At 37.8% G+C, this 16,187-nt stretch overlaps 1 protein-coding gene across 12 annotated transcripts in view; it reads left to right on the top strand.

Annotated features, from left to right (window-relative positions):
- Positions 1-16,187, top strand: part of CDC42BPA (CDC42 binding protein kinase alpha) — a 382,935-nt gene that overhangs the window by 273,900 nt on the left and 92,848 nt on the right. For all 12 annotated transcript variants that reach the window (XR_011645344.1, XR_011645345.1, XM_058309378.2 and 9 more), the window contains one exon: positions 14,846-14,951. Coding sequence is in view for 10 of the 12 variants with exons in the window: in XM_058309378.2 (XP_058165361.1) it covers positions 14,846-14,951 (106 nt within the window). In the remaining 2 variants the exon portion in view is untranslated. The remainder of the gene's footprint in view (positions 1-14,845; positions 14,952-16,187) is intronic.

The following is a 16,187-nucleotide window of genomic DNA, read 5'->3' as shown; positions in this document are numbered from 1 at the left end:
CCATCTCATCAGAAATATGTAGTGGGAAGGCAGTGGTATGATGTATTTAAGGTACTAAAAGAGAAAAACTGCCAGCCAAGAATTTATCTGACAAAACTGTCCTTTAGAAATGAAAAGGAGTTTAAAGTCTCCAAAAACAAAAACTGAGTTTGTCACTAAAGAAGTCTAATTTATAAGAGATGCTAAAGAGCATGCTGCAGCCTGAAAGGAAAAGATAAGGACGAGAAGAGCGGAGAAGCATGGAACAATGAAGATTGTAAATAATGGTAACTAAAAGGGTTAAAATACAGACAGTCGTAAGATATGACAATGGAAAGCCAAGGGGTGAAACGGATGATGTGAGTAAGACCTTTACAGTAACAACATTGAACATGAATGGATGGGATTTCCCATGTAAAGACATAGACTGACAGAATGGATAAAAAACGATGTACCATCTATTTTCTAAAAGAAACTCACCTTAGATGTAAGGACATAATCAGGCTGATAGTAAATAATTGGAAAAAGATATTTCATACAGACAGTAATCAAAAAAGATCTGGGAATGTGATTTTAATATCAGACAAAATGTATTTTAAATGTTAAACTGTTATAAGAGATGGAGAAGGCCATTATGTATTAATAAAAGGTGGAATTCACCAAGAAGAAATAACAAAAATAAGTATTTATGCACCTAACCTAGATGCATGAGACACACACTGGCAAAACTGAAAGGAGAAATGAATGTCTCCAATAATAGTTGGAGACTTCAACATACCACTCACAACATTGGATAGAATATCTGGACAGAAGATAAATGAAGAAAAAGCTTGAACAATGCATATGAACTAGATCTAACAGACATCTATAGAGCCTTAAACCCCTGAAACTTGCCTGATACACATTCTTCTCAAGTGCTCATGGATCTTTCTTCAGAATATACCATATGTTGCATCCTAAGTCGTATCTCAGTAATTTTTAAGAGATTGAAGTTATAAAAAGCACTTTATCTGATCATAATGGAATAAAGTTAGAAGTTAATAGGCAGAAAAAGGAAAAATTCACAAATGCTTGGAGAACAAGCAACACGTTCTTTTGTTGTTGTTACTTATTTTTTTAAACAACACATTCTTAGTAGGTCAAAGAAAAAATTGCAAGAGAAATTAGTGAATATCTTAGAATGAATGAAAATGAGAACTCAACATATCAAAACTTAAGGGAGGGGAGCGGCGGACTTGGCCCAGTGGTTAGGGCGTCCATCTACCACATGGGAGGTCTGTGGTTCAAACCCCGGGCCTCCTTAACCTGTGTGCAGCTGGCCCATGCGCAGTGCTGATGGGCACAAGGAGTGCCGTGCCACGCAGGGTGTCCCCCGCGTAGGGGAGCCCCACGCGCAAGGAGTGCGCCCCGTAAGGAGAGCCGCCCAGCGCGAAAGAAAGTGCAGCCTGCCCAGGAATGGTGCCGCGCACACGGAGAGGTGACACAACAAGATGACACAACAAAAAGAAACACAGATTCCTGTGCTGCTGTCAACAGCAGAAGTGGACAAAGAAGACACAGCAAATAGACACAGAGAACAGACAACCGGGGTTGGGGTTGAGGGGGGGAGGGGAGATAAATAAATAAATAAATAAATCTTTAAAAAAAAAAACTTATGGGAGGGAAGGAGATGTGGCCCAACCAGCCTACCACACAGGAGGACCTGGGTTCTGGTCCCAGTGTCTCCTAAAGATTTAGACAAGCAGATGCCACTTCTGCCACAATGAGCTAGACACCTATACAAGCCAGCAGATGCCGCAGCCTGCAGGGAGTGGATGTATCTCAGGCCACTGGGCACTTGCCTCCCGTGTGGAGGTCCCAGCTTCAGTTTCTGATGCCTCCTGGAGCAGGCAAGCAAATAATGAGCAGACAGATAAATTTAAAAAAATTAAAAAAAATTTTTTTTAAAGATTTATTTAATTCCCCCCTCCCACGGTTGTCTGTTCTTTGTGTCTATTTACTGCGTCTTGTTTCTTTGTCCACTTCTGTTGTCAGCAGCACAGGAAGTGTGGGCGGCGCCATTCCTGGGCAGGCTGCACTTTCGCGCTGGGCGGCTCTCCTTAGGGGCGCACTACTTGTGCATGGGGTTCCCCTACGTGGGGGACACCCCTGCGTGGTGCAGCATCCTTGTGCGCATTAGCACTGCGCATGGGCCAGCTCCACACGGGTCAAGTAGGCCCGGGGTTTGAACCGCAGACCTCCCATGTGGTAGACGGACGCCCTAACCACTGGACCAAGTCCATTTCCCAATAAATATTTTTTAAAAAAGGTATTTAAAAAATTTGAGGGATACCATGGAGCAGATGTTGCTCAAGTGGTTGAGTGCCTGCTTCCCATGGACAAGATCCCAGGTTCAATCCCTGGTTCCTCTTAAAAACAAACATGAAAAAAACCAAATCTGAATGGGAAACAGATGTAGTTCCCTAAAAGTATGAGGCCCTGGGTTCAATCTGTGGTACCTCCTAAAAAAAAAATTTACAGAATATAGCAAAGGCAGTCTGAGTGGGAAATTTATAGCCCTCAATGCTTACACTAAAAAAGAAGGAGCTAAAATCAACTGAACGTCTGAATGGAACTAGAAAACAGCAAAGCAATCCCAAAGCAGTCAGAAGGAAAAGAAATAAAGATGAGAGCAGAAATAACTGAAATAGAGAATGAAAAACAGTGGAGAAAAGAAACAGAACCAAAATTTGGTTCTTCGAGACAATCAACAAAATTAGCAAATCTTTTAACTAGACTAACAATGAAAAAAACAGAATGTACAAATAAAATCAGAAATGGTAAGGGAGCATTACCACCAACGCAGCAGAAATAAAAGATCATAAGAGGATACTGTGAACAACTGTACACCAGCACACTAGACAGAGTTGATGAAATGGACAAATTCCTGAAACACATGAACACCCTATGAAATATACCTCAACAAACCAATCACAAGTAAAGGAATTGAAAGAGTTGTCAAGGAACTACCCAAAGTGAAATGGCCAGTTCCAGATGGATTCACAGGTGAATTCTTCCAACCATTTGAAGATCTAATACCAGTCTTGCTCAAACTCTTCCAAAAACTTTAATAGGAAGGTACACTGCCAAACTCATTCTACAAAGCAAACATCACCCTAATACCAAAGCCAAATAAACATATTACAAAAAAGATTACAAACCAGTTTTTCTAATGAATATAGTACAGATATCCTCAATAAAATACTTGCTACCCGAATCCAAAAGCTCTAGGAGCTTTGTTGTAGATTTTTGCAGAACTTTTTATATATAGGATCGTGTCTTTTGCAAATAGTGAAAAATTTACTTATTCCTTTCCAATTTAATGCCTTTTATTTTTCTTGTGTTACTGCTCTGCCTAGCACATCCAGGACAATTTTGACTAGCAGTGGTGACAGTGGGCATTCTTTACCTGCTTAGGATTTTAGAGGAAAGCTTTCAGTCTTTCATCATCGAGTATCATGTAAGCCGTGGGTTTTTTATGTGTGTGTTTATCATGTTGAGAAAGTTTCCATCTATTTCTACCTTTCAAAGTGTTTTTTCAAGAAAGAATGCTGGATTTTGTGAAGTGCCCTTTCTGTGTCAATTGAGATGATTATATGGTTTTTTCCCCCCTTCATTAATGTATTTCCCTTCGTGTTGTTAATGTGGTATATTAAATGAATTGATTTTCTTCTGTTGAGGCATCATTATGTACCTGGGATAAAACCCACTTGATCAGTTTATAATTATAATTTTTTAAATGTCTTACTGGATTTGATTTGGAAGCATTTTGTTGAGGATTTTTGCATCTATATTTTCATAAGAGGAGTTTGTAATTTCCTTTTCTTGTGCTTTTATCTTGGTTTGATAAAAGGGTGATAGGGGCCTCACAAAACATCTTTAATTTTTTGGAAGAGTTTGAGGAGGATTTGTATTAATTCTTCTTATAATGATTGATAGAATTCACTTGTTAAGCCATGTGTTCCTTGGACTTTTCTTTGTTGGGAGGTTTTTGATGATAGACTCAATCTCTTTATTTTTAATTGGTCTCTTGAGGTCTTCTGTTTTTTCTAGAGTCAGTGTAGGTTTGTGTGTTTCTAAGAATTTGTGCGTTTTATCTAATTGATCTGATTTGTAGGCATACAGTTGTTCATGGAATCCTCTTGTGACCCTTTTTCTTTTTGTGGGGCAGTGCTAATGTTGCCCCTCTCATTTCTGATTTATTTATTTTCATCTTCTGTTTTTCTTTGTCAGTCTAGCTAAGGGTTTGTCATTTTTTTAATCTTTCCAGAGAGCCAAGTTTTGGTTTTGTTATAATGTTCATTATTTTTTTAAATTCTCAATTTTATTGATCTCTGCCCCAATCTTTGTTATTTCTTTTCTTCTGTTTGCTTTGGGTTTAGTTTGCTGTTCTTTTTCCAGTTCTTCCAGGTGTGCAGTTAGGTCTTTGATTGTTTTTTGTTTTTGTTTTTTGTTGGTTTTTTTTTACTTATCATTTTTTTCGTATAATAAACTTTATTTTTCAAGAAGTTTTAGATTACTGAAAAGTTACATCAAAAGTATAAGGGATACTTATATACCCCACACCCTCCCTCACACATTTTCCCCTATTAATAGCATTTTATATTATTGTGGTACATTTGTTACAGATGATGAACAAATATTGAAGCATTGCTAGTAACAAATTTTATAGGTTTTGACAAAATGTGTAATACCCTGTATCTGTCATTGCAGTATCATACAGAACAATTCCAATGCCCTATGTTCCTCCTATGCTTTCCTCTCCCTCCCCTCAGAACCTTTGGGAACTACTATCTTTATATCAGTGTCACAAGTTTTCCCATTACTATAATAATAATCTACTCTAGTCCATGGTTGCATTCTCCACTTATGTGTTACTTCTGTTTTATTGTAATCATTTTGCTATAAATTTCCCCTCAACACTGCCATCGCTGCATCCTGTAAGTTTTGATATGTTATGTTCTCATTTCCACTAGTCTCAAGATATTTACTGATGCCCCTTGTAAATTTTCCTAGACTCATTGATTGTTTAAGAATGTGTTATTGGAATGGATGTGGCTCAAGCGGTTGAGTACCTGCTTCACACATGGGAGGTCCCGGGTTCAGTTCCCAGTACCTTCTTTAAAAACAAAACAAAAACAAAACCAACTCTGGGAAGCCGATGTAGCTCAGTGGTTGAATGCCAGCTTCCCACATACAAAGTACCAGGTTCAATCTCTGGCCCCCGGTACCTAAAAAAAAAAGCGCATGTGTGTGTGTTATTTAACTTCCATATTCTGTGGATTTTCAAGCTCTCAGCTTGGTATTGATTTCCAGCTTCATTCCACTATGGCCAGAGAAGATGCATTATATAATTTCAGTCTCTTTAAATTTATTGAGACTTGTTTTGTGATCCAACTTGTAATTTATCCTACAGAACAATTCGTGTGTGCTTGAGAGGAACGTATATCTTATTTTGGTATGTAGAATACCGTATATGTCTGTTTGGTCTAGTTCATTTATCATAATATTCAGGTTGTCTGTTTCCATATTGATCTTCTGTCTAAATATTCTATCTATTGATGAGAGTGGTATATTGAAGTCGTAGGTGTCTCTTTCTCCCTTAAGTTTTTCCAATGTTGGCTTCATGTGTTTTGGGACACTATTGTTAGGTGTATGAATATTTATAATTGTTATTTATTCTTGGTGGATTGCCCCTTTTATTAATATATAGTGTCCTTCTTTGTCACTTATCACAGGTTTTGGCTTCATGTCGATTTTGCCCAATATTAGTGTGGTTGCCCCAGCTCTTTTTTGGCTAATATTTGCATAGAATGTATTTTTCCATCCTTTTACTTTCCATCTATTTGTGCCTTTGGAGCTAATGTTGTTTTTGTCTCATAGTACCTTTTTTTAAATTTAATTTAATTTAATTTTATTTTATTTTTTAAATATTACATTAAAAAAGTATGAGGTCCCATTCAACCCCATCGCCCCCACCCCCCTCTCCCCCCACAGCAACATTCTCTCCTATCATCATGGCACATCCATTGCACCTGGTAAGTACATCTCTGAGCATCACTGCACCCCATAGTCAATGGTCCACATCATAGCCCACACTCTCCCACGTTCCATCCAGTGGGCCCTGGGGGGATCTTCAATGTCCCGTAATTGACCGTGAAGCACCACCCAGGACAACTCCATGTCCCGAAAACGCCTCCCCATCTCATAGTACCTTTTTGTATTTTGCACGCATTCACTTTTTTCTAGTTCAATTGTATTCTGACTCTTATAGCAATTAATAAGTAGAGTTGTATATTGAAGATACAGTACTATTGGGTTTTGGATTTACTTTTTTAGTTATCCTTACTTAAGATCTTCATTTCTTCACATCACTCTCCCTTCTCTCTTGCCTTTTCTTTTCAACCTGTAGAACTCTCTTTTGTCATTCTTGATGGGCAGGTGTCTTGTTGACAGACTTTCTCATTTTCTGGTTATCTGTGAATATTTTAAACTCTCCCTCATTTTTTAAGGACAGTTTTGCTGGATAAAGAATTTTTACTTCCCAGTTTTTCTCTTTCAGTACCCTAAATATATCAGACCATTGTCTTCTAAACTCCACTGTTTCTGAAGAGAAATATAAACTTATTCTTACCGAGAAGTCCTTCTATGTGACAAATCACTTTTCTCTTACTGATTTCAGAATTCTCTATTTAACTTTGACATTTGGTGTTCTGATTAGTATGTGTCTCAGAGTAAGTGTATTAGGATTTATATGTTTGAAGTATATTGTGCCTTTTGGACATATAGTTTAATAACTTTTGTAAGAGTTGGGAAAGGTTCAGCTATTATTTCCTCATATATTCTTTCTGCCCCTTTTCCCATCTCTTCTTCTTCTGGGACACCCATGATGTATATATGTGCTTTATGCTGTCACCCAGCTCCCTAAGCCAGTGCTCAGTTTTTTCTATTCTCTGTTTTTCTAACTATGATTTTGACTGTCCTTCTTCTAGTTTGCTGATTCTTTTTTCTGCCTGCTCAACTATACCATTTATTCCTCTAGTGTATTTGAGTCACCATTATTGTGCCTTTCATTCCCATAATTTCTGTTATGTTTCTTTTTAAATTTTCAAGTTCTTCATTATGCTGACACATTTTCTTTTTTTAAAGATTTATTTTACTTATTTCTCTCCCATCTCCCCCATCCCCATTGTCTGCTCTCTGTGTCCATTCGCTGTGTGTTTTTCTGTGTCTGCTTGCATTCTCAGCGGCACCAGGAATCTTTTTTTTTATTTTAATTTTTATTGAAATATATCATTCATACATGAACACACATAAACAATAAGTGTATAGTAAAGATTGTGAACTTACAAAATAAACATACATAACATCCCATAGGTGTCTCATATATCACTCCTCCATCAACTCTTTGCATTGGTATGAAACATTTGTTACAAACTATGCGAGAGCATCGCCAAAATATTACTACTAACTATAGTCCTTATCTCACATTTGGTGTATTTTCCCCCCAACACATACTGGTTTTTTTTTTTAATATATTTTTGTTACTGATATTGTGAACTTGCAAAACAGTCATACGGATGTGTAGATTTCCCATTCAACTCCACACCCTGGTGGAACATTTGTTACAGATGAGATAATATCATCAGACTGTTACCACCAATCATGGTCCGTAGCATACATTTGGCACACTTTTTCCATACACTTCCATTATCAACACAGTACAGCTTGGCATTCATGCAAGAATATTATAGTATTGCTGTTAACCACAGTCTGTAGGTCACACCAGTTGTAGTTCTTCCGTGTTTCTCCATATTCCCATCACCCTGCAATAGTGATGTGCATCTACTCTCGCTAACAGAAGGACTCTCTTGCATTTGTACCCTTAACCACAATTCTCAACTGCCTCTGGGTTCACTGTGTTATTCAGTCCCTAGATTATTCTTAGCTTTCCTTCTATTGACATTTACTTCCCAGACTACCTTTTTCAGTCACAATCCCATTTTTAAACCAGTTGCTACTCACTATAATGTGTTACTATCAACTATCCATCTCCACGCTTTCACAGTCAAGTTAATTAAAACTTCTACGTACATTAAGCATCCATAGTTCTTCTTAACCTTCCTCTTATCTCCTTATAACCTGTTCTCTAGGTTTTAATTTCCATGTGTTTATTATTTGTATTTAGTTCATAATAATGAGACCATGCAATATTTGTCCTTTTTTGTCTGGCATACTTCGTTTAGTATTATGTCTTCAAGACTCATCCATATTATCACATATGTCTCAATTTCATTTCTTCTTATTGCAGCATAGTATTCCATTGTACATATATACCACATTTTGCTTATCCATTCATTGGTGGATAGACATTTGGGTTTTTCCATCTTTTGGCAATTGTGAACAATGCCGCTGTTCATGTCATAGTTTTTAATTTTTCTGGATATATTCCTAGTAGAGGAATTGCTGGATCATATGGCTGTTCTATATTTAGCTTCCTGAAGAACCACCAAACTGTCTTCCACAGAGGCTGCACCGTTTTACACTCCCACCAACAGTGAAGGAGTGTTCCTGTTTCTCCACATCCTCTCCAGCACTTATTGTTGTCTGTTTTTTAATAATGGCCATTCTGTGTGGTGTTAGATGCTATCTCGTTGTTTTAATTTGCATTTCCATAATAGCTAGTGATGGAATTTTTTTCATGTGCTTTTTGGCCATTTGTATTTCCTCTTTGGAGAAATGTCATTTAAATCTTTTTCCCATTTTTCAATTGGACTGTTGGCTCTTTTATTGTTGAGTTGTATGATCTCTTTATATAGAATGGAAATCAAACCCTTATTGGATATGTGGTTTCCAAATATTTTCTCCCATCAATGCGCTGCCTTTTCACCTTCTTGATGAAGTCCTTTGAATCACAGAACATTTAAGTTTGAGGTGGTCCCACTTATCCATGTTATCTTTTGTTGCTTGTGCTTTTGATGTAAGGTTTAAGTATCCACCACCTACCACCAGGTCTTGAAGATGTTTCCCTACATTTTCTTCTAGGAGCTTTATTGTACTTCCTTTTATATTTAGATCTTTGATCCATTTTGAGTTAATTTTTGTATAAAGTGTGAGGAAGGGGTCTTCTTTCTTCCTTTTGGCTGTGGATATCCAGCTCTCCCAGCACCATTTGTTAAATAAGCTGTTCTGCCCCAACTGAAAGGGCTTCATAGACTTGTCAGAAATCTTTTTGCCATAGACATGAGGGTCTGTTTCTGAACCATCAGTTCAGTTCCACTGGTCTATGTGTTTATCTTCATGCCAATACAATGTTGTTTTTACGATGTAGCTAGGTAACATGATTTAAAGTCTGGAAGTGAGAGTCCTCCAACTTCACTTTTCCTTTTTAAGATGTTTCTGGGGCCTCTTACCCTTTCAGATAAATCTGATAATTGTGTTTTCCATTTACTTTAAAAATGCTCATGGGATTTTTATTGGGATTGCTTTGAATCTATGTAGCAATTTGGGTAGAATTGACATCTTAATTATATTTAGTCTTCCAATCCATGAGCATGGAATGTTCTTCCAATTATTTAGGTCTTTTTTAAATTTCTTTTAGCATTGCATTATAGTTTTCTGAATACAAGTGCTTTGCATCCTTGATTAAGTTTATTCCTAAATATTTGATTCTTTTAGTTGCTTATTGTAAATGAAATTTTTTTCCTGATTTCCTCCTCAGATTGTGCATTATTAGTGTATAGAAACACCACTGATTTTTGCGTATTGATCTTGTATCCTGACTCTCTACTGAAATCATTTATTAGCTCTAGCAGCTTTGTTGTAGATTTTTTGTGATTTTCTAGATATACAATCTTATCTGCAAATAGTGAAAGTTTTACTTCTTCCTTTCCAATTTGGATGCCTTTTATTTCTTTTTCTTGCCTGATTGCTCTAGCTAGAACCTCTAGCACTATATTGAACAACAGTGGGCATCCTTGTCTTGTCCCTGATCTCAGTGGGAAAACTTTTAGGTTTTTACCACTGAGAACAATGTTAGCTGTGGGTTTTTCATATATGGCAGTATTAGTCAGCCAAAGGGATGCTAATGCAAAATATCAGAAATTGGATAGTTTTTATAAAGGGTATTTATTTGGGGTAGGAGCTTACAGATACCAGGCCATAAGGCACAAGTCTGGAGCAAGGTGGCTGCCAACATCAGTGAGGGTTCAGGCTTCCTGGGTCCCTACATTCCTGGGGCTTGCTCTTCTCTGGATTCAAGGTTCCTTCCTTCCTGGGTCTGGCTTCTCTTTCCTCTGTGAGCCTACTTCCTAGGGCTCCAGATTAAGTCTTTAGCATCAAACTCCAACATCAGAAACCCTCAACTTTGTTCTTTGCCATGCCTTTTACCTGTGACTCCCCACCCACTAAGGGGCGGGGACTCAACGCCCTAATGACGTGGCCAAATTAAAGCCCTAATCATAATTCAGTCATACCCAGGTACAGATCAGATTACAAGCATAATCCAATATTTCTTTGTGGAATTCATTAATTATATCAAACTGCTACAATGGCCTTTATCATGTTGAGAAAATTTCCTTCAATTCCTGTTTTTTTTTTTTTGTAGTATTTTTATCAAGAAAGGATTCTGTATTTTGTCAAATGCCTTTTCTGCATCAATTGATAAGAACATGTGATTTTTCTTCTTTGGTTTATTAATGTGGTATATTCTGATTGATTTTCTTGCATGCCTTGTATAAAACCCACTTGATCATGATGAATTATTCTTTTAATGTGTTGTTGGATTCGATTAACAGGTATTTTATTGAGGATTTTTGCATCTGTATTCATTAGAGAAATGGTCTGTAATTTTCTTTTTTTGTAATATCTTTTTCTGGCTTCGTTATTAGGGTCATATTGGCTCCATATAATGCGTTTGGTAGCATTCCTTATTGAATTTTTTGAAAGAGCTTGAGTAAGATTCGTATTAAATCTTCTTTGAAATCTTGGTAGAAATCACCTGTGAAACTGTCTGGTCCTGGGCTTCTCATTTTGGGGAGCTGTTTGATGACTGTTTCAGTCTCTTCACTTGTGATTGGCTTGTTGAGGTCTTCTATTTCTTCTAGCATCAGTGTAGGTTGTTTGTACATTTCTAGGAATTTTTCCATTTCACCTACATTGTCTAGTTTTTTAGCATAAAGTTGTTCATAGTATCCTCTTATGATCTCCCTTATTTCTGTGGGGTCAATAGTAAGGTTCTTTTTCATTTTTTATTTCATTTATTTGCATCTTCTTTTTTTCTTAGTGAGTCTAGCTAAGGGTTTGTCAATTTTGTTAAGGCTTCTCGAAGAATCAAGTTTTGGTTTATTTTCTCTATTGTTTTTTTATGTTTCTTTAAAATTTTCAAGTTCTTTATGCTCACACATTTTCTCTCTTTTTTTTTTAAAGATGTATTTATTTCTCTCCCATCCGTCCCCGCTGTTGTCTGCTCCTTGCATGTTCTTCTGTGTCTGCTTGCATTCTCAGCGGCATCAAGTATCTGTGTCTCTTTCTGTTACGTCGTCTTGCTGTGTCAGCTCTCCGTGTGTGTGGCTCCACTCCTGGGCAGGCTGTGCTTTTTTCGCATGGCGTGCCTGTTCTGGAGGGGCACACTCCTTGCACATGGGGCACCCCTACGCGAAAGACACCCATGCATGGCATGACACCACTGCATGTGGGCCAACTCACCACACGGGCCAGGAGGCCCTGGGTACCGAACTCTGGACCTCCTGTATGGTAGGTGGACGCTCTTATCAGTTGAGCCACATCTGCTTCCCAACACATCGTCTTCTTAATATCCTTTAGCTCTATGTCCATATTTTCTTTCATCTCCTTGAATTGATACAGGAGATTTCTTTGAACATCTTTGCTTAGTTATCCAAAATTCTGTTTCTCTGTTGAAGTTTTTTTTTTATTCTCTGCCCCCCTTACAACTTTTTGCATGCTGTCTCCTCTCTATGTCCATTTGCTGTACATTCTTCTGTGTCTGTATTTATTTACTTTATTTCCCCTCCTCCCTTGCAGCTTGCTTGCTGTCTGCTTTCTGTGTCCATTCGCTGCGGGCTTTTCTTTGTTCTCGCTTGTCTCCCTGTTTCTTATTGTGTCACCTTGCTGAGTCAGTTCTCCACAGTGTCTGCAAGCTGCGGTGTTCCGCAACGTCTATGCGGGCGAGCCTGCCTTCACAAGGAGGCCCCAGGATGCGAACCCAGGGCTCCCATATGGTAGGTGGGAGCTCATCTGATTGAGCCACAGCTGCTTCCCTTTGTCGAAGTTTTAATTTGATTCCTTGACTGAGCCGTACCTTCCTGTTTTTACTAATGTCTAGGCATTTGATTATCTTGGTCACTTAAATCCGAAGATCAGTTTCTCCCTCCTGTCTGTGGTTTAATTGATTGACTTTGTGTTAAAACTCTTATTTGATGCTTGGTTTAACTTTTTCTGGACCTTCAGAGTAGCCCATGTTGTTCAGCTTTTCTCAGCTCTTCTTCATCTGATTCTTGTCCAGGATATGCTCAATTGAGCATAAAATCTTTGCATAAAAATGTACAACTTTCAGATTGCATTTCCATGCATTTGTTTCACTTCCAGGAGAATTCACCCTTTCCTCTGTTCCTCCTGTGATTTATTTAAATTCTCTCCCTCACTCAGTGCTCCCTTTTCCTTAAACTTTTCAGTCCTGGGACCTGTCCTGTCTTACAGTGGTTCAGTATTCCTGGCCTCCTCCCCCCTTTTTTCCTGTGAGTCTCTCCTGCCTGCATTTTCTTCCCTGCTGGTATTTTCTGCCCCAGCCACCCAGGTGCCATCAGTACAGAAAGGACAGCCAGACAAGTCCATTTTGTGTTTAGATAGTCCAGTCCTCAGAAACTGGATTGATGTGTGCAGCACTTGCCAGCAGTTCTCCCGCCCTTTCCCCCTGGGGCCCTCTTTGTGCAGCACTTGCCACCTGCTTGTGTTCCACCCCTCGCCTCTGTGGACTTGGCTCCCTGTGCCTGATGTGTGTGGGATTCTACCCCTCTCCTGTCCCTGTCTCTGTCATCTGTATCCTGGCAGGATGGCCGAGGCCTCCCTGCCTCTGGCTCCCAAGCTGTGCAGGGTCTAGCGAAAGGGACAAGGTCTCCACTGGTGCCTGGGAAGATGCCCTGGCTGGTCTTGGAGATTCCTTTCTCCTCAGTCAGTGTTTGTGTCTCCAATCTCTGTCCTCCTCCAGAGACCCAAACAAGTAGTTTCCCATTATTAGCAGATTCCGAGGGGAGGCATTTCCAGGGGCTGTCCTACATCACCCTGTTGATGAGATCACTCCCGCATTCTCCTTTCATTCCAGGTGACATTCATGCAGGATTTTATGCAGAGGAAAACCGATTGTCTCAGGTTGTAGCGCTTTTCCTGGAAGTGGTGGGGCTGCTTCTGCCTGCAAGGAAGGGCCAGGAAGGTGTGAGGATTCAGTTTTCAGCCTCATCTGTTTCTGCCCAAGGACCCTTTCCATATTTCCGGCCTCCACTTGCTCCCAGACCTTTCCTTAGCCTAAGAAATTTGGTCAGTGTTGTGCAGGCACACGTCCTGTGCCATCTGATGGTGGTGCATTGATAAGATCTTAGCATCATGTTTGTGATATTCTGCCAAGAATGAATTGCTTCGATCTAGTCCTAAACATAAGGCAGATCCAGGCTGAGACTTACCCCTTGTGATGAATGGCTGATACTCTGATAATGTCAGTGGTGTAAGGTATCCTTTAAAGATCAAGGTGTCATAGAGATATAGAAGACTGAGGAGATCTCCTAGTCCAGAGGATGTGGACGGGAAATGGTTACTGAAAGCAGCACATGTTTCTCGATTGGACCCAGACTAGAGAAGAGAAGGACACATGTTGATGTGGTTGGAAAAACCTGACTGGGTCTGTGGATTTGCACGGTGGTTTTCTACCCATGTTAACTTCTCTAATTTGGAAGGTAGTAGAGTGATTATGTTGGAGAGTGTCCTTCATTTTGAGAATATATACACTAGAGTATTTTGGGGTAATGGAGTATAATATCTGCAACTTTTTCTCAGTGGTTAAGGAAAAAAACTCAGAATGGGTACTCATGTATGCACGCACACACACACACAGAGTGATGGAGCAAATATAGTAAAACATTAACCATTGGAGAATCTGGGTGAAGAAGATATAGAAATTCTTTGTACTGTTCTTGAACGTTTTCTTTAAAATGGATATCATTTCAAAATAAAGTCTTTAAAAACAAATAATTATCTCAAGTAAAATGTAAATTAATTTCTAATTATGAACATAACTTTAGAATAATAACCTTTCTTAATCATATTTGTTGAACTAGGAAGTGACTAATTTGCCTTTGAATCAAACTTAATTAATATGAAGGGGGTGACAATTATTGTTTTCATTCTAGTAGGTCATGTCATTAGCCTTGATGACGCTTAACCTATGCAATCTCTCTCAGATAATGCCTAGGCTAGTACTTACTTATATTTTCTTTATAAAACTTATCTGAAATTAATTCATTTATTCACTTTCCATTGTCTTTCTTCCTGCCCTGGAATGCAAGCTCATGAGAGCAAAACCCTTGCTTAGGGCCTAAAACAATTCCTTAGCACATAGTAGGTTCTCAGTAAATATTGTTGAATAACTGCATGAAATGAATGAATGAGCAGTATTTTATTTTAAATTCTTGAAAAGTACTTTTCGTAGGCTTGTCATTGCATAATGCTGTCAAGATAACTACTGCAAAAATAATTTCAAGTTTTTAGTCAATTTTTAATTCAAATTGCTTTTTTCTTTTTATAATTTGAATTGTGTTAGTCAAAGTGAAAGGGAAGAATTTGAAAATGAGATCAAACAACAGTATGAACGAGAAAAAATGTTATTAATTGAAGAAAATAAAAAGCTGACAAACGAACTTGATAAGGTGAGTAATTCATATGATTTATATCAGCCGATTACATGCTAGGAATTATGAGTTCGATTTTATATTTAGTCTGCATTTTTGTTTTAATACTGCTCTTTACAAGGTTGGATTACTTGAATAAGACAGGTAGGTTTTCATTATACCAATCTGTGACAAGAGTCTTACTTATTCTTTGTCTCATTTATTTTTTGAGCCTCTGTTCTTCACTTTACTTTCTGTGTATTCTCTTTTTGCTTTTTTTTCTCGTAACATTTATTCTTTCATGGCTGGCTAAATTCAGGTGAAACTTTGGAATTAGAATAGCTGACCCTCTGCAAGAGCAGGCATACCCAGGCTGAACTGGAGCAGTTAAGACAACTTGGGTATCATATTCACCATGGAAAACTGATAGTAGCTAGAGATGATTCCACTGGTTTTTGAGACTTGCCAGTTGAAGAATCCAAAGAAACCAACTCTTTCTAAATTGTGTACCTTGGATAAGGTGTAGAACCATGGATTGAATTTAGAAGAAGCCTGGTTATAAATAAATTTTCAGACAATTAATGGAATTTTTTCAACTTAGTATCTCAGATTTCTTAAGTACCATTGTTCTTCATTTCTTGTGCCATTCCTAACACACAATTATAAAAATGCTGATATTTACCAGAAGTTTTAATAATTCTATTAACACTTCAATAAGAAGAGTTGGATAATTTAATCATTTCTAAGATTTTCCTCCAATGGAAGTATTATAGTCAATCATTAGTTATTTTATTAAGATATTAAACAACTATACCTAAATAGTCGTAAAATAGAGACTCCTTATTCTATGACAAACTCAGTTTCCATGTATTTCTTCATTCTCCTCATGACTTGCCCCATGATTTTTTGGTTTTCTGACAATTAAAAAATGACTTTCCTTTTTCTTTGAAAACTGATTGAGAAAGAACACTGTTAACTCACTTTTTCAAGTCTTACAAAGGTAACATATACCAAGTATTGTGTAAACTGTCTGAATAACAAGTAATATAAATGAATTTTTTAAAACAATGGGTATGAATTTTATTGTTTAACCTAGTTATTTCTGCTAAAGCAAAAGTAACAGTATTTGAACTTGGTCTAGGTAAGTCACACAATTGTTATTTCAAGTGTTTGACTATTAACGATTACAAAATTAAGTGTCATTTCTGTCTGCCAGACAGACTTTTTTACGATTCTATTAGGAGTTACCTTAAGATAAAAAATGTAATTGACGAA

This window comes from Dasypus novemcinctus, chromosome 13 (genome assembly GCF_030445035.2).
Source record: "Dasypus novemcinctus isolate mDasNov1 chromosome 13, mDasNov1.1.hap2, whole genome shotgun sequence".
NCBI classification, from domain to species: Eukaryota; Metazoa; Chordata; class Mammalia; order Cingulata; family Dasypodidae; genus Dasypus; species Dasypus novemcinctus.
This window is presented reverse-complemented; position numbering and strand designations above follow the sequence as displayed.